Below are 26,714 nucleotides of genomic sequence, written 5' to 3' on the forward strand. Positions count from 1 at the left end.
ATGCGTACCCTGTGGCGTCCACAGGTGGGAAGCCATCTTACTGATTCTTTAGGGAAGGTCATGTTCTCTTTCTTTTACAGATGAGAAGACAGGCAGAGAAAGGGTAAATACTTGTACAAGGTTACATAATCTTAAAGCATCTTGAGCTGGAATGTAAATTTAGGCCTCTGGACATCCCAGCCAGCATTCTTTACCCACTATGCACATAGTAACAACTGGCCTTCACGGTATTTCTTGAGAAGTTTTTCAGTTTTGCAATAAGGACAACAAAGTTACCTCAGTATGCATGTTACGTGGTTTCTGGGCATCGGTTGTCAGGAAGGAGGGGATGAAATTATAAACAAAATCCCTTTTTTGTTCTCCTGCACCACCTCTCTGTATTCAAGATTGTTGTCCTTCATCACTGAGACTGGTGTCATTGTTGTTGCGGATGGGGTTCAAGGACAGGTTTGGCTGTAAAGACCCAGATGGGATGTAGCATTCTTTTCACAGGGCCAAGACTTGAAAAGCTGTTTTTTGTTTTGTTTTGATCTCTCAGTCTTTCTGAGCTATGGCTGTTGGTCCTGAGGCAGTGATTTTTTTCAAGCCTAACACTGAAATAATCTAGGGAGTCTCCAGTGACATGATGGGCAGTCCCCAATTCTCCACACTGGTAATTCCTTTCGGATTATGTGGGTGGATCATTCATGCCAGCAATATTCATACTTTCCAAAAATAGCTCATCTCCTCAGACTTCCTTAGGAATTGGTATGCTACAGCCCAGGTAGAGTACAATGGGAAAAATCCGCCTGGCAGAGACTGCAGTGAGTTTTTTAATTAAGACAGTGGAAGGATTTGCCAAATGCTACATGTAAAAATAGCTTCTACGTAGGAGTAAGCTTCTGTACAGTGTGACGAAAGTAATTGCTACTGTGGTTTAATCTGAGGGAAATTCACTCACGGGATCTCCATATTTTGATTGACCACTTCACCAGTAGATTGAATCTTTTGGGCTTGCTGTCCTCCTTCAGATTCTCTCTGAAATACTTTTGGTATAGGTAATTCATTACATTGCACTTTGAGCAAGTTAATTTATTACTTGCTTTCCTCCCTTTGTGGGAGGCTGTAGGGTTAGATCTTGTTGTGCAGAGGAAGTTAGGTCCTGAAAGGACCATGGAAGTTGAAAAATGTCTCACAGTTTGGCTCTATTGGGGCCTTACTTCCACTACCTAATGTCCCATTAAGTAAAATGATCTCCAGACTGTGGGCACGTTCATGATGTCTGCCTTCAGTTTTCCCCTTTTCATTTTTTTTTTCTGGTTTATGTAGTTCTCCTTTCTACACTATGGTTCTATTGAACGGATGTTAGATTTTACGTGGAGCATTCTACCAGTGTTTTGAATTACCAGGGACTACAAATGTATAAATGAATAAAAAATGGTACCTGCATTTGAGTAACTCAATTTAGAGAGAAAGGCAAGCAGATGGGAAAGAAGAAAAAATATATGCAGATGATTATAATGGAATGTGAAAATACATATAATAAACAGAATATTGTGGGACAAGATGAAGTGGCCTATTCTATTGGGTGGATGAACAATAAAGGTTCACCAAGGAAGTAACTTTTGAGTTTGGTCTTAAAGGAAGAATAGAAGTTTCCAGGCAGAAAAAAAGTGCAAGGTTATTCAAAAAGGAGGAAATAGCACGTGCTTGATCCATCAACAGATGAATGGATAAAGAATATGTAATATCTGTATCACATAAATATAGTGTGGTTACTTCACTAGTGGTTACCAGTGAGGAGAGAAAAGGAGGGAGGAGCAATAAAAGGGTAGGGGATTAAGAGGTAGAAACTATTAGCTATAAAATACGCTATAAGGTTACATCATACAACATGGAGAATATAGCCAGTATTTTAAAATAACTATAAATGGAGTATAACCTTTAAAAATTGTGAATCACTGTGTTGTACACCTGTAACTTACATAATATTGTACAGCAACTATACTTCAATTTAAAAGAAAGAAAAAAGAAATGAGAGCCACCTGAGCAAAATGGGTCCATTCAGTAATTAGGAGATTTGGAATTTTTGAGGTTTCTGTGATATTTATCATAGTAGTAATGTTGTACAGCAGTCTTTTTCCTTAAACATTGTCTCACAATAAGAACACAAAATACAAAAACACAAAGACTTACCTCATCATAACACTACACTATCTCATAATAGAAGCAATTTTATTTTTTAGACCCACCGTGTGTTAGTTTATTGGTATATGTATGTTTTATACTTTGTCAGCTGATGGCATTATGCTTGGGTATGGTTGTCCAACTGTGTAGGGGTTCCCCAGACACCTCATGCTTAACAGTTTTTAGAAGGACTCAAAGGACTCAGAAATGATTATTACAGGGAGAGGATACAGATTAGATTCAGCAAAGGGAAAAGATGTGTGGGATGAAATCCAGGAGAAACCAGGTGCAAGCTTCCAAGTGTCCTCTACCAGTGGAGTAGCACAGATATGCTTGTGTTACAACACGTGCAAAGTGTTACCAACCAGGGAAGCTCACCTGAGCCTTTTATGCGGGTCAGTCACGTAGGCGTGCAGGATTTGCATTGGTGACTTCAGCTACGGGATTGTAGCCACCCCTTTTTCCTCCTCACCCTCACGTCTGGCAAAATCTTGTGTTTACTGTAAAGTACATTGTCAGAATAAATTTATCTAATCAAACTGGTACAGCATGACCCAAGGTCTCAGGCATACACAAACACTCTTGTCAGGCAGAATATTCCAAGACTCAGAGGTTATCTCCTAGGGTCAGGCCAGTCCTGAAGACAGAACTTTCTTCTAAGATGCAGGGTATGAGCAACTCAGATCTGTTGAGTTAACCCTTTCCTGCACACCTACCTACTCTTTTAACTTCACAGATTGAGAGTATTTGTACGTGGTTGGTGAGCCAGCATGGTTTCTTTCTTTCCCTTCACGTGGGCAGTGAAACCAAGCAGGACCCCGGGGGCTCCTGGGCACAGAAGCTTTTCAGACAGTTGCTAATCAGGAAAGGGAGGGGATGCAGAGACAAGGGAGGAGCAGCCAAGAAACAACAGTGCAGCCTTGGGGCAGGGTCCTGGTTCCACCTCAAGGGATACACTTAACAATTTCTTTGAGCTCTTTACAGAACTAAAACCCCCAACAAACAGACGTTAGCATTCTTCATTCCAGAGAAGACCAACTGAGGCCACATTAAAATAACCAGAGAGGCTCATTAGGAGACCACGTGAGGCCATGTTAAAGGAGTGCAGGCCCTGCACTCACCCTGGTCCTTATTAACAACCCGGCTCTTGAACCATTGCTATAAAACTCCTCACCAAAGCCTCCCGGGTTGGGACACACAGATTTTGAGGGGCATGAGCTGGCTATGTTCCCCTTTGCCTGGCAAAGCAATAAAGCTGTTCTTTTCTACTTTACCCAAAACTCTGTCTCCAAGATTCAATTTGGTACCAGTGCACAGAGGCTGAGATTTCAGCATTAGTAATACTTTTTTTTTTTTTTTTTTAGATTTTCCCCGAGACCCAACTTTTGCTGGGAGAATAGCAGTTGGTGCTATTGGACATGGTTGGAGCACATGGCTCCAAGTTAGCAGTGATGGGGGCTATAAAGTCAACACCTTTTTCAGAGGCAAAGAAAGTCAGGTCATATATCAGGAAGCACTACAACTTATGAATGGTCTTAGAGTTTTTATAATATTGACTGGGAGGGAGAACTTAGGAGGCTATTTGTAAATAACTCCAACTTGTCAGCCTCAGTTTCTAATGAGGAAAGACAGACAGCTAAATTTACCATTTATATTAGTGGAGCAGTATAAGTACAGCACTGGGTCAATAATAATTTAATACAATTATATTTAAAAGAGGTGATTTATCAAGTATATATAAATAGTGTGATTTAATTATTTTATAAGAGTTTTTATGTCAGCAAGTCATAGGGAAAAAAATCTGTCATGTGTCCTGATTTGGAGTTCTAAAATTACTTTCATGTAGATATTCTGCAGATATTATTACCTGTGCTAGAAGCAATTCTTTCAACTTTGAAAAATGGTCCTAAAAACATAGATTCAATGCTATATGAAGCAATGAATAATCTTATTTCCAGCCTAAAGAAGCTAAGGCTTAGTTTACAAACTAGAATTTGTCACAATATTTAAAGCTTATTTGAAGACATAAAGTTAGAAAATTTTACACAACGGTAGTTCTATAGGACCATTACATTTCCTTCCTTGCTTCCTTCCTTCCCTTTCCCCATCTCCTTCTCTTTCCCCTCCTGCCCGCCCCATCCGCCATCTCTCTCTCTCTCTCTCTCTCTCTCTCTCTGCTTTGGGCTAAAACAGATGCCTTGCCTTTTGAATTTCCTAAAGATGTCTCTGATGTTCTGATGTAAATGCAAAACATTTTCCTTTTTCGGATAACACCATGTCTAAAATAAATTGCTAACAAGGGACTGAGTTCAGCTATAACCCTTTAAAGAGCTTTCTTTTCTTCCTTCAGGCACCACAGCATATTCTTTGGACTAAGTAAGTGTCCTTGCCCTGTTCACTGCTGCCATTGGAGAGGCCTCCTAGTCAGAAAACCATTCTGCCTGCTCCTCCATGGATGAGTAAACTAGCCTTGCTTGGCTCCTGGGTGGTCCTCACATGCTTCCCAAACATGCTGTGGGTCTTTCCAAAAAGATTTTGATCAATTTTTTTTTTACAGCAAAACAGAACAAGACAGAGACCACCTTCCTTTCTTTAACACTTTGTCCTTGTAATTCAAGCCCAAGTGAATTAACTGTTTATGTCAGAGTTTTGCTATCTATAGTTTTGTAGCCATAGGATTTGCAACGGAGATTATGATTGTTAGATGAACCAACAGGAGAGAAGGGGGGGTGAAAAGTGACAGATTGTTTTGGCACTACCACTATTCGCAATTACTATCCGTTTATCACATCTGTCATCGTCCCCCCCTTTTCAGACACAGATGTATCCCCTTAGTTGTGTGACAGTCATCAGTGTAAGCATCTACCACCTCCCTCGGGATGGGGGCCTCACGATGTGCATAAAAAAGGCTTTTGAAAAGTGAGCTTGCTGTAAACATACTGTCTTCATGAGTCATATTAGATGTTGTCCTTACTGTCCCTTACTGTCCCCCCACCCCTTAGCTCTTTGGTGACAGATTTTCAGGGAAGAATGCACACATTTGTGTTTTATGATTTATAAGATGCCGGACTACCAGTTGATTTTTTTTTTTAAATTGGCAAACAAGATGATTCTTACAATTAAAATAAATAAAATAAATTATATACACATAATTCCATCATCCAGAGATAACCACAGTTAACCACACACCCAAGAAAATTCGGTGTACAATATTATAAACCGTTCTATGAATTAACACACTTAGAACCATACCCCACGTACTGCTTTGTAATCTGTTATTTTTAGTTGCCAGCATATCATGGACATTTTTTCATGCCAGTGAATACAGAAAAAATTTACATGACTGCTTTGTGTAAATGCCACCTTAGTGTATTTAAGCAAGATATTATGTTCTAGAATGACAGAGCTAACCAAATTCGATGATTACAGCAACTAAAACAGAGGCCTGGCTCTACCTCCTTCCAAATGAAGGAATTAGCATGATTGGACTGAAACTCTGACACAATAATGAATCCAGCTGCTTGATTACTATTTGGATTCCAGCCTTGTTTTTAAAAGAAATTCTTCCCTGACAAAACCCCCACCTCTGACCATTAGTAGGGCGGTGTTTTTAACCTTACTTGTTTTTATAAAATTGGCTTTAGAGACAGACTAACTTCTTTTGTAATTCTAGTTCCACCATTTACTTACTAGTTTTGTGAACTCAACTCTTTGAACCTTAGTTTTTTTCGTTGCAAAATGGGGTTAATAATGACTACCTCATAGGTATGTTGCAAGTATTATTATGTAAAATGTGTGCTGTGTTTCCTAAACACTATAATTATTATTCAAATTATTCTGCTTTGTCTCTCTCCAAAACTGCTAATAAGCAATTTGGCTTAGAAATATCTATATATTTATTTGCATCTAGTGTCTACTTAAAGCATAATTTTCATCATATTAATAGTAAATACACTTGGAATCGTAGTTAGACCGAAGTCTTAAGGAACATTCCTCCTAAAGACTCCAGAAGGATTAGAGAGCTAACTGTAAAAGAGAAAACCATAAAAGAAATATAAATTACTGGTGAATATTTTTTTTTTTTTTGGCACACGGGCTTAGTTGCTCCGTGGCATGTGGGATCTTCCTGGAGCTGGGATCGAACCCGTGACCTCTGCATTGGCAGGCAGATTCTTAACCACTGCGCCACCTAGGAAGCCCTACTGGTGAATATTTATCTGATTTTAGGGTGGCATTTCTAAGCACAAATCAAGGGAAGAAATGAGAAGGATAAAAGTTGATAGATTTACCACTTAGAATTTTATGTTTCTATGCTTTTAAAAAACCACAAAAAAGTTTCCTACAAATTACAGCCTTGTAAAATACCTCAAAGACAATGAAAGCCATAGATAACCTGGATGGGTGGGCTATACCCATCAGAACGTCTATTCATCTTCCCCCCACGCACCTTCATTTCACACTTTTTCCTGTCCCACCCGCACCATCATAATAATCTCAAGGAAAAGATTCTTCTTTTTTTTTTTTTTTTGGCCAAGCCCTGTACCTTGCGAGATCTTATTTCCTCAAACAGGGACTGGACCTCACCTCTGCAATAAAAGTGCCAAGTAATTCCTGGACCACCAGGGAATTCCTGAGAAAAGATTATTCTTAATCACAAAATAAGATTTTTTAAGGTGGCCAGATTATTTACATAGGTGCAACAACAGTGTTAATTTGGACTTCCCTGATGGCACAGTGGTTAAGAATCTGCCTGACAATGTAGAGGATACGGGTTTGATCCCTGGTCCAGGAAAATCCCACATGCCATGGAGCAACTAAGCCCGTGAGCCACAACTACTGAGCCTGCACACCACAACTACTGAAGCCTGAGTGCCTAGAACCCGTGCTCTGCAACAAGAGAAGCCACTAGAATGAGAAGCCCATGCACCGCAATGAAGAGTAGCCCCCATTTGCCACAACTACAGAAAGCCCGCATGCAGCAACGAAGACCCAACACACCCAAAAAATAAAAATTAAGAAAAATAAAAAATAAATAAAATAAAATTGTGAAAAAAAAAGAGGTTTAATTTACCAGATAGGCCTTCTTAAAAATATTTTGCAAATCTAGAGTATTGAAGAGCTATTGCTGCTGTAAATTTAACTTCTGTCTGGAAGTTTTCATAATGAAGGCAGGTTAGACTTTTAAAAGCCTGTATTTGCTTTCCCAAAGCTAGGAAATCAAGCTTAAGAAACTCTACGAGATTTCTCCTGCAGTACCTATAAAATTTGAGTGATTTTTCAGGTCCTTAAATTTCTTCTGGAGGGTATTCTTGAGATCCAGAAATTTTCTTGAATTTTCTAGCCTGCCAGGGAGTGACCTTCTTAATACCTATAAGGCTGAGACCCTGTAAGCTAGGTACCAGGCCACTTTTCCTAGGAAGTCTTTGTCAGCATTGGTTCCGTAAGTACAGCCAACTTTTGGCCCTTAAAATGGCCTGCCGTGCCTAGTTAAATGAGCATCCTTCTTAAATATTACATTTCACATAAGGCCTTGGTTATACAATCAATGTGTCTATCTGGTTGTATCCTGGTAAAAAGGAAGACAGATCCTTATGGAATCCAGTAAGAGTTTCTGATTTCTGGGGGATTCAGTGAAAATCTGATATCTAAATATATTCAGTTTCCAAAAGCAGAATCTAATAAATTGTTATGAGTTTATTATTATTTAATAAACTCACACTGATCATTATTTAAGAAGAAAAAGAGCTTCCTTTCATATCCATAAAAACAGAACATTAAAACAACATTAATAATATTACAAACAAATAATAAAAATAAAATTCCCCTCATCAGTTTCATTTTGTCCTAAAAGATTAATTCTGGGACTTCCCTGACGTTACAGTGGTTAAGATTTTGCCTTCCAATGCAGGGGGTGCAGGTTCGATCCCTGGTCAGGGAGCTAAGATCCCACATGCCTCAGGGCCAAGAAACCAAAACATAAAATAGAGACAATACTGTAACAAATTCAATAAAGCCTTTAAAAATGGTCCACATCAAAAAAATCTTTTTAAAAAAAAAAAATCTTTTTTAATTCTTATTCTGATAGATTTTGGGCTAGGAGTCCCATAAAGCCACCTACTTCTTGATGTAATAGTCCTGGAAATCCTGACTTAGTCCACTGGTGTGGTCTTGAGAGTTGTCTATATATATCAGCTCGGCTTTGAAATGTTAATACTTTGAGGAATTATATGTCAGTTATACCTCATTAAAAATATGTTAAAAAATAGTGTGAAAAACCTGGTTCAAGCCTTTTTCCAGGAGGCTCTGAGACTGTCCTTCTTTGTTGAAGATACAAACTCTGATCTTTAGCTTATAGTACAACCCTCAAGCAAACATCTCAATAAAACAAAAACTATCTGTAGAAGACAGAGACTTTAAATGGCTATGGTTAGTTTATCACTGAGACCTTTCAAATACAAAAGTTCTGATGAGGCAACTGACAGGAAAATTTGGATATTTCTGTGGCATGCAAAACAAAGATAATAAAGCCATTCCAAGAATTAGACAAAATGTCTCTAAGGACAGTGATGAAGCCTGTTTTCAAAGACATCAGATACAAAAGGTACATCTGATTTGTAAAAATGAATGAACATAATTTTTATATAAAGTCTTGACTATAACATATAATACTGAAATATTATAGTAACATAATATAATATAAAGAATATACCAACTTTAAACCAAGACTAGCAATTAAGAGATACCTGTATTTTTCACAAACTGCATAGGTAAGACCGAAATAATTCCCCAACAACAATTTACAGGTCTAAAAGGTGGTATATTCAAATTAAAAGCAAGACTGTGGCTAAGTCAACCTTTTGCATAATATCTCAAATTACGACTGATACCACATATATTGCTATTGCCTAATGTGATCAGCTCAAGCACCATCAAGACTCTGATAAATACGAAGAGTATTTATCACGAACAGTAAGGGCATTAACAAATCTCTAGCGACTTCCCATAAAGCATAGAATTTCTGAAATATTTATAATGTTTTACCTATACAAATTTAACACATGGAAGGCTAAGCATTTCTTCTGATTAGACAACTCTTCCCATGAAATTTACAGTAAGTAGTAAATAGATCTAATAAACCTAATTATTTAAAGCACTTCTCTTTTTATAAGGTGAAAGAACAAATCTTTGTGATTTTTTTCCCCCCAGGGGCCTTCTGGGAAATCGCAAAGATACTTTAGATGGAAAAGATAACCTGAAAGTTTTATATGTTTATTTACAATTAGGATCTGACTTGAGGAAAGCAAAAATCAAGAGGTTATTAGAAGAGACTTGGAAACTTGATTAAAGGAGGATCATGGGTTACCTATTTAGACAAGGTGACAATAAAACACTTAAAAATTGATATAGAAAGTAATATGGTTGAAAAGGACCTCATTCATAAGCACAGAACCTTTGTAAAATGAACACATTTATTAACATGATCAAAAGATGAAAAAATATATATATAGCCTCTCTATACAATATAAAAATAAGCAAAAGTGTATATGCTTAAACTTATGCTTAAATAGCCAATGTTTTAGTATTTTTTCTTACTTAGAAATTATCTTGGTATCTAATGATTATCCATTGAATCACTCAGTTTAATTTCAGTCCAAAGTTTTAAATTATCTACAGATCTTGGAAATTATCTTCGAGATATTATAAAACATAAAGTCTAAATAAAAATTTGTCAGAGTAATGACTCCATTTTCTTGAACACAAATTTACATTTTTCATAATTTTTAACATATATGATTCATGTTAGCTTATTTGATTAGTAAATCTGTATCAGACTAGGAAAAGTAAATCTCAGCAGAATAAAATATGTACTTTTTTATGTAACATTGATAAATCTGAGATGATACAACTGATTTTATTAAACCAAAATTAAGCTAGTCTTCTTTGCCAACAACATATTTAACTTCATAAACCTATATTTTTAAGACTTCTGAGTTTGTTTTCATAAAATACTTTTCCTAGGTGCAGCACATTTAAAATATTAGATGTTAAATTTCCTTATTTTGGGGTAACTGCAGGAACATTTTACTTACATAAATGTTTATTTATCTCTATAAGCCATCAGAACACAACTCCTTTAAGAATGCTTAATTTATTAATACCCTCTGGAAATAGGAAAATATTACCCACTAACACAACAAGGGGTAAAAGCTTTCCTAAATTACAGATACCTAGATACAGAAAGAGCTTATATCAATAATTTCAGATCAGTCAAATTAGAAACAAATTCACACCAGTCCAGATATTCAATAGCTCTTCTCTTTATTAAAGGGCAGTCATCAGTTCTATTCCACTGGACACAAGCAATTTGAATCAGGATGAACAAGAATAATTTGCATTATTATCAGTTCTCTACAACTTACAGTTTTAAAACAGCTTAAAGATGATAAAAGATGAACACCTAGATAATCCTTTTGCCTATTTCAGAGACTTTCATAATTTTTCTTGACAAAAGCAAGAGAAAAATATTGAGAATACAGTTACACAAAACAGAAAACTTTGCTTTAGGTTTAACATTCTGACTTTATAAACATATTTGTGCAGGTTTCAAATAACTTAAGGCATTTCTGAAGAATCTTTCGTGCAGAAGAGAATTCCTTTACTAACTATAAAACATTGTATTAACTAAAGCACATCCTCTGAAGTCCTCCACTAGGCTTTGCTTCATTAGCCTGGATTGAATTACTCTACATATTTGAAAATAATTTTAAAAATTTGAGTAGATCCTGACAGCTTTTCATTAATCCATATTCCTATCTTTGATTACTCTAAATTAGATTTTAAATTTTTAATTTTTATTATTAATCTCTTACTTATATTTGTGAAAAGAGAATGATGGAACTGAATGATCACGGGAAACATTTTAACCCAAATCCTAAGTACTTGCAAAAAGTCTACAGAAGAGTCCCTCCTGATGCTTGAATTAATGGTTTTAAGTATGTGTCAGGTGATTCTCTGGCTTTACTCTTAGCTTTTCAGTCAGATGCTGTTGCTGCCTACCTGTCATAAAAGGGAAGTAGGTTGTTAAAGAAAAGATCTAGGGATTTCCCTGGTGGCACAGTGGTTAAGATTCTGCACTCCCAATGCGGGAGCTCGGGATCGATCCCTGGTCAGGGAACTAGATCCCACATGTGTGCTGCAATTATGAGTTCACATGCCGCAATTAAGGAGCCCATGAGCCACAACTAAGGAGTCTACCTGCTGCAACTAAGACCTAGTGTAACCAAATAAATAAGATAAATAAATATTAAAAAAAAAAAGATTTGAGTCCTAAGTATTTATTGAGACCTTTCCCTTTTCAGTCAAGAGTAGAAAACAAGCATTTTGGAGAGAAGAAAAAGCTATTTAGGGGGCTTCCTAGATGGCACAGTGGTTAAGAATCCGCCCGCCAATGCAAGGGACATGGGTTCGATCCCTGGTGGGGGAAGATCCCACATGCCACGGAGCACCTAAGCCCCTGTGCCACAACTATTGAGCCTCTGTGCTGCAACTACCAAAGCCCGTGCACCTAGAGCCCGTGCTCCACAACAAGAGAACCTACCTCAATGAGAAGGCCGAGCACCACAATGAAGAGTAGCCCCTGCTCGTTGCAACTAGAGAAAGCCTGTGTGCAGCAACAAAGACCCAACACAGCCAGTAAATAAATAAATAAATAAATAAATAAATAAATAAATATTTTTAAAAAGCTATTTAGCAGTTGAAAACTTATAATAGGTCAAACCTCAATGTTTGTATTCATGGAATCTTTGTAGACTGTTCTCTACAAATGGACATTACCTTCTGTGTAGAAAAAATACTAGTTTAAATCCAATTAATTATACATTTTTAAGACCTTTAATTTTTAAAAAATTTTTTTAAATGGAAGTTGTGGGATATATTTTAACAAATAACACTGCTACTATTTATTTAGCAATCCTATAGTGTAATCATTTCTTAGGTTTTGTTGCTGAGCACATTTTTAGTAAGGACTAAAACAAACAGAGGAGGAACTGGGAAACCTAACAAGGGGAAAGATTTCCCAGGGAAAAAAATAAGAAGAAAGAATGCAGTTTATTTTTTTATTTTTATTTTTTTAAGAGAAAATGTCCTTTTATTTAGCAAATACAAGCTGATGACATAGATCTAGAAGGATCATGGTGTCTGCAAATTACCCACAAATGGTTCAGCAAAAATCAAAAATGAAAGAGAGAGAGGCTAACAATTGCTGGATATAGGTGAAGGGTATATGATATTCGTTGGACTGATCTTTAAAATAAAACTGAGAAAAAACATTTTGCAAATTTGATGAACAGGGTATAAGAATGCAGTTTAAATTTGCCATAAGCTTTGGGGGGTTTATTATCCCATAATAGATAAGCAGTTGTATTGACATGTGTCTTCAAGCAGCTCAATTAATTTTTGTTTTTCAGATTGATGATTACCCAGAGTTTTTGAGTTCACCAGATAGAGAAACCAACCAACACATTCGTATCATCTATTATTCAACTGTTTTAAAAAGAGAGTGTGAAAAATCAAAAGATGTCAGGAAATTCTTATTTCCATTTCAGCATGCCAATGCTAACAGCAAAAAAGGTACGTAATATATTTTTTAAAGTAACACAAGACAAGATACATTTCTATATGAGACAAAAAAGACTAATATTCTTTTTCCCCCCGCCTTTACTGAAGTATGATTGACAAATAAAAATCTATATTTAAGGTGTACAGGGTGATGTTTTGATATAGTATACATTGTGAAATGATCACCACATTCAGGCTAATTGAGATAGCCATCACCACACACAGTTACTTTTTTGTTTGCTTTTTTTTTTTCTTTTCCTTGAGAACACTTGAGATCAAGTACACAGCACATTGTTGTTAACGACAGTCGCCATGCTATACATTTTGGTCTCCAAAACTTATTTATCTTCTAACTGAAAATCATAGCCTTTGACCCACATCTACCTTTTTCCCTCACCCCTACCCCCAGCCCCGGCAACCACCATTCTATGCTCCATTACTATGAATTCCCCTTTCTTAAATTCCACACAAGTGAGATTATGCAGTATTTGTCTTTCTGTGCCTGGTTTATTTCACTTAGCATGATGTTCATGTTGTTGCAAATGGCAGAATTTCCTTCTTTTTAAAGGCTGAATAATACCGCATTGTGTGTGTGTATATATATACATATATACACGTACATATATATATATGTACACACAGACACAGATATACACAGACACACACACACTACACTTTCTTTATCCATTCATCTATTGCCTGACAGTTAAGTTGTTTCTACTTCTCGGCTACTGTAAATAATTCTGCTATGAACATGGGAGTGCAGATATCTCTTTGAGATAGTGATTTTATTTCCTTCAGATACACACCTAGAAGTGGGATTGCTTTTATTTTTAATTTTTGGGAGAACCTCCATACTGTTTTCCAGAATTGATATGCTAACTTGCATTCCCATCAAGGGTGCATGAGGTCTCCCTTTTCTTTACATACTTTCCAACACTTGTTATCTTTTGACCTTTTGATAATAGTCAACTAACAGGTGTGAGGTGATAGCTCACTGTGGCTTTGACTCGCATTTCTCTGATGATTAGTGATGTTGAGAAGACCGTGTTCTCGCACTGAGGATGAGCCATTATCAGCAGCACAGTGCCCGGGCAGAGTCTGCCATGAGAAAAGATATGTAGAAAGGAAGGAAAGAAAGACAAGAATGGGAAGGAAGAAAGGCAGAGTTCAGGAAGGGAAGGAGGGGAACGAAAAGAAGAAAGAAAGAAAAGTGTGTTCACTAAATACTGGTTTAAAAAAAGAATAAGTTATGGGCTTCCTAGGTGGCGCAGTGGTTAAGAATCCGCCTGCCAATGCAGAGGTCACAGGTTCGATCTCAGCTCCAGGAAGATCCCACGTGCTGCAAAGCAACTAAGCCCGTGTGCCCAAAAAAAAAAAAGAATGAGTTAGACTCTGAATTTCATTTGGTCAGTGCTTGTTTGATTTTAATAATCTTGTTAACAACCAGAGATTTTAATAAAAAACCTTGTGAAGAAGTGCGGGGGTAGCCGGAAAGATTGTGAGCACCTGGCTTTAGGAAAACTCCCGGTAGTCAACTCTGTGAACCGGGAGCCTCCCACTACAAAGGGAACCAGAAGCCCTGCCCTGATAACTGTGGTTTTATTGTGGTTATTAACAGCATTCACTCTTCATTTAAAAATATTTGCTGGAACTCTGTTCTTAAGAGCATGAGTCACACCTAGATAAAAAGATGAAAAGCCGCCTTTAGATTTTGTTTTCAGGGAGTTCAGCATGTGATTTTCCTACTGTGCCAAGGAGATCTAGATGATCTAGAGAGAAGGGGAAGATGAGGAGTCAGGGCTCCCGGCACTCACTGGGCTCAACCAGAGCGGCCCTGCTCTTATATTTCACACTTTGGGCCCTACCTAAACATTTCTTGTGGAGAAGTGTTAAAGATTCAAGGATGAATGGATGAAAATAGAATAGGATGTATAATTCAGCATTACACTGTTCACTTTTGTGGTCTTATTTTGTGTGTGTATATATATATGTATATGTATATAAAGGAACCCTTTACGGTATCCATCCCTATAACTGGGAGTTGGTGAAAAACATAGAAAAGGAGCATGGACTTGGGACTCAGCCAAGCCCAGATCTGCATCCTGGCTCTCATCTCTCCTGGCTTTGTGACTGTCTGCACGTCACTTAACGTTTGTGAGCCTCAGTGTCCTTGTCTCCGTGAACCCTCCGTTCACAGGGTTGTTGTATTACATGAAACAATGTGGCCAGGGCTGGGCACACAGCAGGAGAGCAGGCAGCTGTTGAGATCGCATGCTTAGCATGGGAGGAGAAGGGAAGAATGAGGTCCAAGGTGGTTCCTGGATACACCCTTCCACTTCTGGCATCTAGCCAGTGTGACTATCCCAGCCCATACCAGCCTGTTCACTCTTCACCAGACTTCACTCCAAGTCAGACTCAGCCTCTTGGAGTATTGAATAGCTACAGATTGTGAGGAACTGTCCAGTGTTTGTACACTGTGGAAGAGCACCTTTCCACACTGATGCTCTACAGCGTAGCAACTGTTTGTAGAAGCTGTTCTAATTAGCAAACCTGTTAAATCCCTGGTTGCTCACCAGGTCTCTTGTCACACTAATTAGGATATCTAACTGGTGTTGGTTGCCTTAAATGCATATTTATCCTTGTCCACAAGAATAATTATTCTTGGCTTTTTTTTCCCCCAAGATATATAAGAAAATGGAAAACATGTATTAAAGAAGCCAATTATAGGCAGAGGTTTTACGAAATTTAAATTCCCAGAAACTTTGCAAATGATGTTAAAAGCAATGAAGAGTTTGTTTAAAATATCTTGTGTTCACACACTTATGCATAGAATTACACTTCTCCCCACCGCGTCTTTACTTTCATCTCCTAAGGTACCATCTGACACTTTGGTGCAGGGATTTTTGAAAACACTAAACTACCACTGTCCCAAGGAGTCATACATAGCGCACATTAGAGGATAAAACACATTCCCCCCTTCCCAGCAAGTCAACATGATGTGATCTGATTCCTGTTCACCTCCAGACTGCTTGTTCCCTGGGTTAGGTAGTGCTCTGTGCATAGGACCCCAGTGGTTCACCTCCTGGGCATTCTGTAATATGTAATTCTGAAGCAAGAGATAGGCTCTAACCTGTCTGAGCGTCTATTTGACAACAGTCATTACTAGAGTCCTTTGTGTTAATAATGATGATGTCATGCCTAGAGAAGCCACTGACATTAATTACTGAGTATTTAAATAAAGATCATTATTAGAACTGACTCCAAACCTCTTGGGTGAAAGCCTAGGGAATATTTATGTCATGTGGCAAAGGTGCTCACACTCCAATCAACTAGATCATCATCACAAAGGAAGCTCAAAATTGCAAATCATTTATAATAAAAATACTAAGTTTAAGTCAACACACTTTTAAGCAGGATTTCTAATTAGGCCCAACTTTTCTGGAAACACAGAGAAAAAGAGGCTTTTCTCTATAGTACACGTGTACCTATAGGCGCCACAGTTAGCACTTTGATATATGTCCTTTGAATTGTACTTTTTATGTTTAGGTGAAGGGAATGGTTAGTAAACTCTAAATGAATAGTGTTGATGGAGCAGAGCGACAGTGGTGAACTGTATTAGCAGCAAAAGCTCTAGAATCAAATGGGTTATTAGACCCTCAGTTTTAGGTACCTTCTAGAACAGCACTATTCAACAGAATTTTTTGCAATGATGGAATTGTTCTCTATCTAGACTAATTATGTCTAAACAGTAGCCATCAGCTACCTGTGGCCATTGAGGACTTGAGATGACGCGCGCTACTAACTGAATTTTAATTTAATTTCAATTTTAATGTTCATAGCCACAGGTGGCTCATGGCTACCAAACAGATCACTGCAGCTCTAGAATCATGGAAAAGAACCTTAAAGGCTTTAGTGGCATATCTGAAACACTGGCATAAAGTAAAGCAGACTAATCCCCAAATCGGAATGAGACATAGTAATTTAATGAAACATAAACTGAATCAAAGTTTTATATATGTGTATGTGTATGTATGTGTTTGTATGTGTACATAATTTTTATTTTAAATCTAAAACCTAGACATTTCCTGAAACCAATGACGTGGGGTGAAACTAAAACAACAAGGCACTGATGAGTCTCTCAGGTTTAGTGGATAGCCTTTACATAAACTTGTCGGTCTTCCCCACAGGAACAGGATTCGACAAATATAATCAGACCTCCTAGAGCTGAGAGAGTAGGTGTATTCTTTTTGGAGTGTTGCTTCTAAAAGTGTTCCTTAGCTGATGTCCAGCACCACTGAACAGGCCACACATTGTCCTGAACGGCTGAAGGACTTCCTATCTAAGCTACTAAAGAGAAGTAAAGACTGCTGCGTGCACATGAGAGAGCACACTACCACTGTACTATCTGGATTCAGGCTCTCTTGTCATTATTACCATTATAGCCCTGCCAGGTTCTGGTCATTGGCATCCAGGAGACCAGACATCCCACCAAGTACTGAAACAGAACTCTAGCCATACTTCATTTCTCAGTGGAGAACAGATGATCCAGTTTCTCCACCCTGTTGTTACAAATTAAAATTTAAAGCTAACATAAAGAGGCAAGGACATTGACACTAAAGTTGTTTTGTCACAACCTTTTAGTGACCTCACACAAAAAAAGAGAAAGTTCAAGTTTGTTTGGTGAACCTGGATGAAATCATGTTTAAGCGATGACTTGAACCGGGGTACAGGCTGATTGTAGGTAATAGCAGCTTCCTAATAAAGAAGTCCTAGAGCTCTCTTTCCCCTTTGCAGCACACCAACAGTGCTGTGCTCTGTGCTTCCGGTTCTCCTCCAAGCTGCCTGTTTCCTGGGTTAGGTATTACTGTGTACACACAGTTCCTGTGGTTCACCTCCTGGACAGTCTGTAATATGTGGTCCTGAAGCAAGAGAGAGGCTCACACTTGTCTACCCTCTGGGCCACAAGTGCTAATATGTTCTACTTAATTCCAGCAAATCAAAGGTATTATCTATATCACATTTAGTACCTACATTTGTGAAAGGCCTGCTATTACAAGTGTCTGTGATGACTGGGGTCCTAAACACCTGTGTATTAGTAAAGGTTATTAGCTTGCAAGTACAAAAACACTGTTTCTACCGTAATGTCAAAGGAAATTTATTGAAAGGATTTTGGAGCCTCTTAGGGAATCAAAAGGGGAAGAGAAGAGCCAAATACTGGACGACCAGAAATCCAGGGGCCTGAGGGCCTGAACAGCCTGTGGAGTCCTTCCTGTAGGGTCCAGACAGCTTCTAAGACTCCTTGCTCTGTCTCTCAGGTCCAAATGTCACAAGTCTAGGGAGAGACACTGCTTGGCCCAACTTGGATCTGAAGCCCACCCCTAGACCAGTCAGCTATGTCCAGGGCAGGGGCGGATCCAGGTTTTGTGAAGACTGAAACTCATACAATTTGCAGAGCTTTCTTTAAGAAAAAGAGTTGAGGACTTCCCTGGTGGCACAGTGGTTAAGAATCCGCCTGCCATTGACATATATACGCTACCAAATGTAAAATAGATAGCTAGTGGGAAGTTGCTGCATAACATAGGGAGATAAACTTGATAATGGATGATGACTTAGAGGGCCAGGATAGGGAGGGTGGGAGGGAGTCGCGGGAGGGAGGGGATATGGGGATGTATGTATAAATATAGATGATTCACTTTGGTGTACAGCAAAAACTGACACAACAGTGTAAAGCAATCATACTCCAACAAAGAGCTTGAAAAAAAAAAAAAAGAACCCGCCTGCCAATGCAGGGGACACAGTTTTGCTCCTTGGTCCGGGAAGATCCCACATGCCCCTGAGGAATTAAGCTCGTGTGCCACAACTTCTGAGCCTGCACTCTAGAGCCCACAAGCCACAACTATTGAGCCTGTGTGCTGCAACTACTGAACCCCGTGTGCCTAGAGCCTATGTTCCACAACAAGAGAAGCCACCACAGTGAGAAGTCCCAGCATCTCAACGAAGAGTAGCTCCCGCTTGCCACAGCTAGAGAAAAGCCCGTGCAGAGCAACAAAGACCCAATGCAGCCAAAAAAAAAAAAAGAACTGCAAAATAAAATTATTAAAAGAGAAAAAAAGAGTTGAAACACCAATTACACTGACTGCAGCACTTCGAAGAAAGTTGGGCAGAAGAAATCACACATAGAAGGTACCTATGGTCACTGCCAAGAGGGGAAATGAGAACGAAGAGCCTTCTTATATGGTCTTATATGGTCTTATATGATTGTGGTTGAAATATCACATATTTCACGAAAATACTTGACCATGTGAACACATTATTAAGGACTCTCCTAAGAATCTGGAAGGTACTCATGCAAGTGAGGTGCATTGAAGCTTAATCAGCATTAGTTTCATGGAAGGAGCAGTCTTTTTGTTTGTTTGTTTTAAGATGAGGGCACCAGTGGTAACTGTAAGAAGAAGACAGTTCCTCAAAGGAGGGAGATGCCAGGCAGGCAAGTGGCACATGACTACTACACCTTGACCTCTCCAACAGTCACCTCCTGCAGTCACAGTTTCCGGAAGAACATTTTTTTTTTAACCATCAGGCTTTTTGCCTCAAATCCTCAGGTGTTCTCCAGTTCTGATGAGTTATGCTGGACTCCAAGGAGGCTGTGTTGACCTTTTATGTCTAGACCAGAATGAGCTATAAGGTCCCACAGCCTCCATCTGCTGTAGACCCCAAAGCATTGTCTTTGCCTCTGTGAAGTGAGAGGATTCTTTGTCTCAGGCATGGAGGTACCTTGGGCTCCTCTCAGGCCCACAGGAGTGGGAAAAAAAAAAGAGTTGCACAGAGCAGTTCAGAAGAAAATAGGTCAAATGCAGTGAAAGAGTTGAAAGTACACTTAAGATTTTTGGATCTCATTTAATGTAAATTTTAACTCGAAAGAAAAATAAACTGAAAAAAGGGAGGAGAGGGGGAAGAAAAGCAAGCAAACCAAGAAAGGAAGTGGCTAGGAGAAGCAGGGAATTCTCTGTAAGAGCAAGGGTTTTCCCCCTTTCCCTCCCTTGCTCTATGAGCAGCTTGTGCAGCCCTGGCTTTATGGATAACTCTTCTGCAGGGATGGGGAGGATGGTTAGACAGGGAGCACCGAGTTTCCGCTGGAGGTTAGCAGGTGTAGCTAATACTGATCTCTTGCAGCAGCTTATGGAAATGTAAATTTGGTTCCTGTTCAGAATACTTATTAGGTGCTATTATTATTTATCCCCCCCCAAATAAACAAACAGAATGCACGCACATAATGGAGAGGATATGACCCTTTTCTTGATGTAAATTATGATTGGTTCTTTGATTTTTACTTTAAGCTAATGTTTATTGCATACCTACTATGCCAGGCATCCCTTGAGTTGTTTTTATACATATTATCTCATTTTCATTCACAGAATTATCCTCATCTTTACAAATTAAGATATTGAGGCCAGAGTGGTAAAGTAACTGATAAAGGTCGCACTTTACAAGAGCCTGAATTTGAGCATATGTTTTAACAGCAGAGCCAGAGCTCTTTTTGCCCATCATGTTGCCCAGTTTATAATTTTGAATTTGCAAGTTTTTGTGAGGATTTATAAAGAGTTATCAACTCAGGACATGTAACTATATCTTCTTCATAAACTCAATCAAATTATGTAATTAATGACCAATTAACTTTTTTTTTTTAAGTCAAAGAAGAGAATAGTGGCCCTGTCTTTTGGAGAGGCAAAAAGTCTAAAAGTCTGAATGAATCCTTTTTCAGGTGAGATTGTTTTTATGTTTCTTGCTGACCAAAAACTTATTTTACATTTCAATTGGCTTTTTAAAATGCTTTTTCTCTACTAATGTCTTTGAATTGAGCTCTGTTTATCTCATATACATAATAATGAAGAAGGTATTTTGGGAGACTTTCTTCTAAATTCATATCCACTTAGTTATAAAGTATAATTTTTCTCATTTCAATTGCATATATAGATGTCTTAATATAAATAAATGATCAAAATCAAATTCAAATCATTTATTGAATTCGGGTTCTGTGTAGTGGTATGCTGGGCCCTGTGATAGATACAAAGATGAGTAAGGCATAGTTCCTTATCCTTGAGAAGCTGCTTCTAGCCAGGACATATGACATTCGCATAAATAAAGATACTGCAAAGTATGCATGCTAAGTGTCATAAATGAGCTTGAGCAAATTGTCAAAGAGATTTAACGAGGGGAAAGGTTATATTCAGTTGTGGGGAGAAGTCAAGATGCCAGAGGACAGTCAGTGAAGGAATAGTGCACATGGCGATAGAGATATTGCAGTTGGAAGGAACAGTGGAAGCTATGATAGAGGCAGGAAAAAATGGAACATGTATAAATTTAAAAAGGAGTTTCTGAAGCTGCGCAACTTAAAGTATGATTCTAATACACTTTAAGTATCTAGACATTAGAAGAAGGAGGGGAGCATAGGATTCTAAGAGCTCTGAGTCGGGGATTATAGGCATGGGGAAAATTAAGGTGCGTTGAAGCCCTGAAAGTCAGGTCATGACATAGGGGAAAAGCCAAGTTAGGAAAACATTGCAAAATGCTGCAAAGGAAAAGTGAACTCCTACTTGGGGAGTATTCACAGACCTGTGGTGTACCATGCTGTGCAATAACACAGGTTACTGGGGAGGGGCCTTTTCCCACTGTACTTAACTCTCATACCTTCTCTCACTGAACAATGACATACAAAGGTCTTCTAAACCTAAATTTCAGTAACTATTTTTTCTCATCGAAAGAAAAAAAAATTGGTTTAAGAAGCCTGGTATCATATAGACTTAGAGGAGCATGATTTGATCTAAATCCAAGTAATATAAGCCATGTTCTAAGGGGTTGATACACTTCCATTGTGACCCTAAGCCCCATCAATTACTAGCTTCTGGGGACTAAGTGAAGTTCCTAACGTGGCCTTTGTAACTGGAAGTATTGAGGGAGAGGCCCTGCCAGTGCATAGCTAATCACATGCTCTCAGCTTCAACGTTCTTCAGTTCACGTTTGGCATATAACGCCCCAATTTTTCTAGACCACTCTGATAGTCTCATTGTTTTCTTCCAGTTTAGAAAAATAAAAGGTTTCTAAGTAATGTATGTAGTAGTTGTTTTAGGTTACTGTAGAGGTTAGAACTCTGTTAAAAGTGGCAGAAGTCTAACAGGTTAAAAGAGGAATTTATTAGAATTACAGGACAATATTGGAATTAGAGGGCAACTCATTATTCAACATTCATTCAGCAGATGTGTATTGACATGGACATAAATATAGATACAAATGTAGATCTATTTTACCTGTTAAATCTGGTATATTCTATTTGCTGAGCTCTGTGTTTGATTTTAAATGTACAATGGTGAACAAAATCAGCGAAAGTTAGAAACCACACCATAGGAATGTCGGAAGGGTAAGAATGAAGTTGGCTTCAGGCATAGCTGTCACTGGGGACTTGAGTGCCATGGAGCATTGTCTCTGTCTCCTCTGATGTTTGTGGATCAGCTTCATTTTCTGTCACCTAATACCCTGCCCTCTGTGGGACAGCAAAGTCACCAACCGTCTTAAACTCACTTTTCACTGCTCCCACCACCACACAAAGGCTAACTCACCCACTTTCTTGTACCAAATTAACAAATCCTGGGAAGGTCTCTGATGCCTATCTTGAATAAATGATTCACTGACAAAAAATAGTCTCCATAGACAAGAGGTTTAACGAAATGGCAGCTTCTGTGCGCTCCATGTGTGGAGGGAAGGAATGATTTCCAAATAAAGGTGGGGGTGGTGGCGTTAGGTCTGCTATCCCATAGTTTTCTAGTACTGTCATCTTCCTAATTAAACATTGGAGTCAAAAGCGTACACAAAAGGCAGGCTAACAATAAACACTCATTAGAGGGCTACAGAATGTTATCATGTACAGAGCTTTGACATACCTCCAAGGTATAAAGTTTTAGGCCTAATTATGAGAAGCTTCAGGTTATAAGAAGGATGCAGTTATCCTGGGACATCAGACTTACATAAACATGATTACTTTTCAAGGTAATAGTAAACAACAGGCCTTTTAACACCTGAGGGATAGAAAACAGACTAGTGATGATCTCTGATAATGAGATTCAGTACTTCAGTTTTGCTACCTTTAGTATAGCTCTTCATTAGTGGATAGTTCCATGCACTCACGCATTTTACAGGAGAAAACCCAAGCAGATGTCTCACCAAAATGTTCTTTAAGGAAAGTTTATTGTGACCTACTTAAGCACCCCCAAAGCTTGGGGAAAAGACCCCCTATAGCTTGCACGTATGAAAAAACATAGAAATCAACAGAACATTTTTACAGTGCTGGCACGGAGTAAGATTTATGTAAATTTGATTGCGTTCACCTTGAATAATCCAAAAAGAAAAGAGTGACAATGCTTAGCCCTCAGTCCAGATCTGCTAAGCTCATACCCACCAGAGCAGATTCTGATCTGAGTGTACATCTACTTATAGCCTCTACTGATACTTAGCTAACAAAAACCTCAAAGCAGGTTTTCCAGCCACAGTGCATGGCAAAGAGAGGGATGACCTTTTGGAGAAAGCGATCTATTTAATAAACAGAATTAGAGCTGACCACCTTGGCATCCTTATGAAATGAGAATGTGTTGCATTTAATTGTATCTCATTAGCAAAACAGAAGGGGAAAAACAACCAAGACGGTGAACCTTATATTTTTCTCTAAGAAGGGAGCTGTTTTATTCTTCTCTGCATAGTAGATTAAATAAATGAAGGCTCTGTAGCCACACTGGCTGACTTCAAATCTGAACTCTGCCTTGGACTATTTACCCTTCCCAGGCTTCACTCCTCATGGGTAGGATGGGGCTCACATTGGGACCTATCCCACAGGGATGATATGTAAAGGGCTAAGTCATGTACAGTTGACCCCTGAATAACGCAGGTTTGAACTTTGCGAGTCCACGTATATGCAGATTTTCTTCAATAGATATGTAATACAGTCCTACACAATCCTTGGATATAGAACCTTGGATACAGGAGGGTGACTGTAAAGTGTTATATGTTGATTTTCAACCATGCAGAGGGTCAGCACCCCTAACTCCAAGTTGTTCAAGGGTCAGCTGTACGTGGAAAGGGCTTAAACTGTGTGTGGCCCTTAGCTCACTAAGTGAGCTATTAAACTTGGCTCTTTTGTGATTGCTGATTGTCTGTCTGTCAGTCACTGAGCGGTAGTCTCGTCAGCATCCTCAGAATCCTTGATCAAGCCTTGAAACAGAATAACTTTCCTCTTTCCTACTCTCACTAATAAATACTATGGTATTTAAAAAATAAAAATGCTATTGTGCAATAATTTGGCATGAGGCACCGTCTACATTAATTTCCTAAGAATGTCTTTTTTTTTTTTTTTTTTTGGATGTGGACCATTTTTTTAAAAGTCTTTTTGTTGAAATTGTTACAATGGTGCTTCTGTTTTATGTTTTATTTTTTTTGGTCCTGAGGCATGTGGGATCTTAGCTTCCCAACCAGGGATTGAACATACACCCCCTTCATTGGAAGGCAAAGTCTTAACCACTGGACTGCCAGGGAGGTCCCCTCCTAAGAATTTCCCTTCTAACAATAGGTTGCTGTATTTCCATTAGAGGACCAAGTCCTGTGTTCATGGAAATATATTATGTGTGTAAGTATATGAATTCAGAATGTTTAGAAACTCAAGAGAAGGATTCAGGGCCTCCAATAGCTGTTCTTATAATAAGCCCTTATTTCCTGAAATTTCTCTAAACTGACACTGCAAATATTAAATAGATACATTCTCTTGCACAGAGTTTGCTCATAGTTTATAATTATTAACAAATATTCATTGATCAGTTAGAGAGTTATAAAAATATAAAAATATTGAGTGTTGGGGTAGAATCAATATTCATTTTTCTACACCTTACTCTCTTCCATCCTGTTTGAAAAATTTCCCAGGACACATACTCAGGAGAAGAATTGCTTTGTACATTTTACTAACGTACATTATACTAATCTGCTTACTGGCTTTAGACATTAAAAATACCTCATCCCATGTTGTCAACTACCTATTAGTTTATTCTATGTGGTGTCTTCTACTGAGTAGAATTTTAATTTTGATGCAGTAAAATTATTTAAGGTTTTAATTCTGGTCAAGGTGGAGTAAGCACACTTTGTCGTACCTCTCCCTCTGAATGGAAGTAAAAATTCAGAACAGAATGCACACAGCAGTTGATTGCCTGATTTAAAAAAAATTAACATTTTACATAGAATTTAAATAAGATCCAGACTCAGCAACAGCTATAAATTTTCCTCTAAAATCTGTTTTAGCTGAGTCACATGTATTTTCATATGTACTGCCATTTAGTTCTAAATATCTCTTTATTTCCTTTATCATTTTCAGCAGTTTGATTATAATATGTCTGGTGTGGAATTCTTTTGAGTTTATCTTATTTGGGATTCACTCAGTTTCTTAAATCTATAAGTTTATGTCTTTTGCCAGATTTGGAGAGTTTTCAACCACTATTCTTTCACATAATTTTTCTGTACCACACTCTTTTTCCTCTCCTTCTGGGACCCTGAAGACATGAGTAGTAGGCCTTTTCATATTGTCACACAGTCCCTTGAGAGTGTGTTCATCTTTTTCTTTAATCTTTATTCTCTCTGTTGTTCAAACTGGATAATTTCTATTCCTCTGTCTTCAAATTCAATGACTTTTCTCTGTCATCTCCACTCTGCTTATAGAGTCCATTCAGAGAATTTAAAAACTTTTAGTTATTGGAGTATATTTTTTCCTCCTAAAATTTCCATTTGGCTCCTTTTTATACTTGATGTTTCTCTGCTGAGACTTTCTATCTTTCCATTTGTTTCTAAGGGGCTCAGTCTCATTTACCGGAGCATGATTATGATGGTTGCCTTGAAGCCTTTGTCTGATAATTCCAACATCTTTGCCATCTCAAGATTGATATCTGTTAATTTTCTTTTTCCTCATAAGATATTGAGATTTTCCTGGCTTTTCAAATGTCAAGTAATTTTGGATTGCATCTGGGACATTTTGAATATTATAGTATGTGACTCTGAAGAGTCCGGTACTGGTTTCTGCCAGCCTCTTATTTTTTTAAATTTATTTATTTATTTTATTTTTTATTTATTGGCTGCATTGCGTCTTTGTAGCTGTGCAAGGGCTTTCTGAGGTTGCAGAGAGTGGGGGCTACTCTTCATTTCAGTGTGCGGGATTCTTATTGCAGTGGCTTCTCTTGTTGTGGAGCACAGACAGGCTCTAGGTGCGTGGGCTCAATAGTTGTGGTTCGAGGGCTCCAGACTCAGGCTCAGCATTTGTGGCACACGGGCCTAGCTGCTCTGTGGCATGTGGGATCCTCCTAGACCAGGGCTTGAACCTGTGTCCCCTGCATTGGCAGGCGGATTCTTAACCACTGTACCACCAGGGAAGCCCTGCCAGCCTCTTGATTACACTTAAATACCTGAGAATTATTTTCTAGCTTTGAAGTATTTTATATAGAATTGCTAATATTTCACCAATTCTGCTTTAGTAGAGTCTTTATGTGGAATTTTTTATTTAGGAGAGCTCAAAGTCTACATCTTGAGATCTAGATCTAAATGATATTTTTATGGAAGAATCATTGTTCTTTATTGTTCTGCTTGTTTCTTATATTTTAGCACATTAACCTGACTATTTTGATCTTATAGGTGTTTTGCTTTCCATGAAAACTAAAATCCCCATTTTTCAATTTATTTAACTTCTTTCTCATCCTTTTTAAGAATTTTAAAAATCAAATAATTATTTTTTCTATTTGATTTTAAAAACTCTTAAAAAGGATGTGAAAGAGGTTAAATAAATTGTATTTACCATTTTTCTTCATTTCTTGATAGACTCAATATGCTAGTATATATGTTCTTTGCATTCTTAG

General features: G+C 38.1%; 1 protein-coding gene and 1 long non-coding RNA gene across 5 annotated transcripts in view; one reads left to right on the plus strand and one right to left on the minus strand.

The window, feature by feature from the left end:
• The window catches only part of C7H12orf56 (chromosome 7 C12orf56 homolog), a 72,938-nt gene that overhangs the window by 9,584 nt on the left and 36,640 nt on the right, over nucleotides 1-26,714 (plus strand). For all 4 annotated transcript variants that reach the window (XM_057741803.1, XM_057741805.1, XM_057741804.1 and 1 more), the window contains exons 2-3: nucleotides 12,633-12,795; nucleotides 20,476-20,548. In XM_057741803.1, the coding sequence (XP_057597786.1) occupies nucleotides 12,633-12,795; nucleotides 20,476-20,548 (236 nt within the window). The remainder of the gene's footprint in view (nucleotides 1-12,632; nucleotides 12,796-20,475; nucleotides 20,549-26,714) is intronic.
• LOC130856859 (uncharacterized) overlaps nucleotides 1-26,714 on the minus strand; it is a 106,124-nt gene that overhangs the window by 8,651 nt on the left and 70,759 nt on the right. The window contains exon 2 of the long non-coding RNA XR_009054692.1: nucleotides 2,545-2,666. This is a non-coding gene — a long non-coding RNA (uncharacterized LOC130856859). The remainder of the gene's footprint in view (nucleotides 1-2,544; nucleotides 2,667-26,714) is intronic.

This window comes from Hippopotamus amphibius, chromosome 7 (assembly GCF_030028045.1).
Source record: "Hippopotamus amphibius kiboko isolate mHipAmp2 chromosome 7, mHipAmp2.hap2, whole genome shotgun sequence".
Classification (NCBI taxonomy): Eukaryota; Metazoa; Chordata; class Mammalia; order Artiodactyla; family Hippopotamidae; genus Hippopotamus; species Hippopotamus amphibius.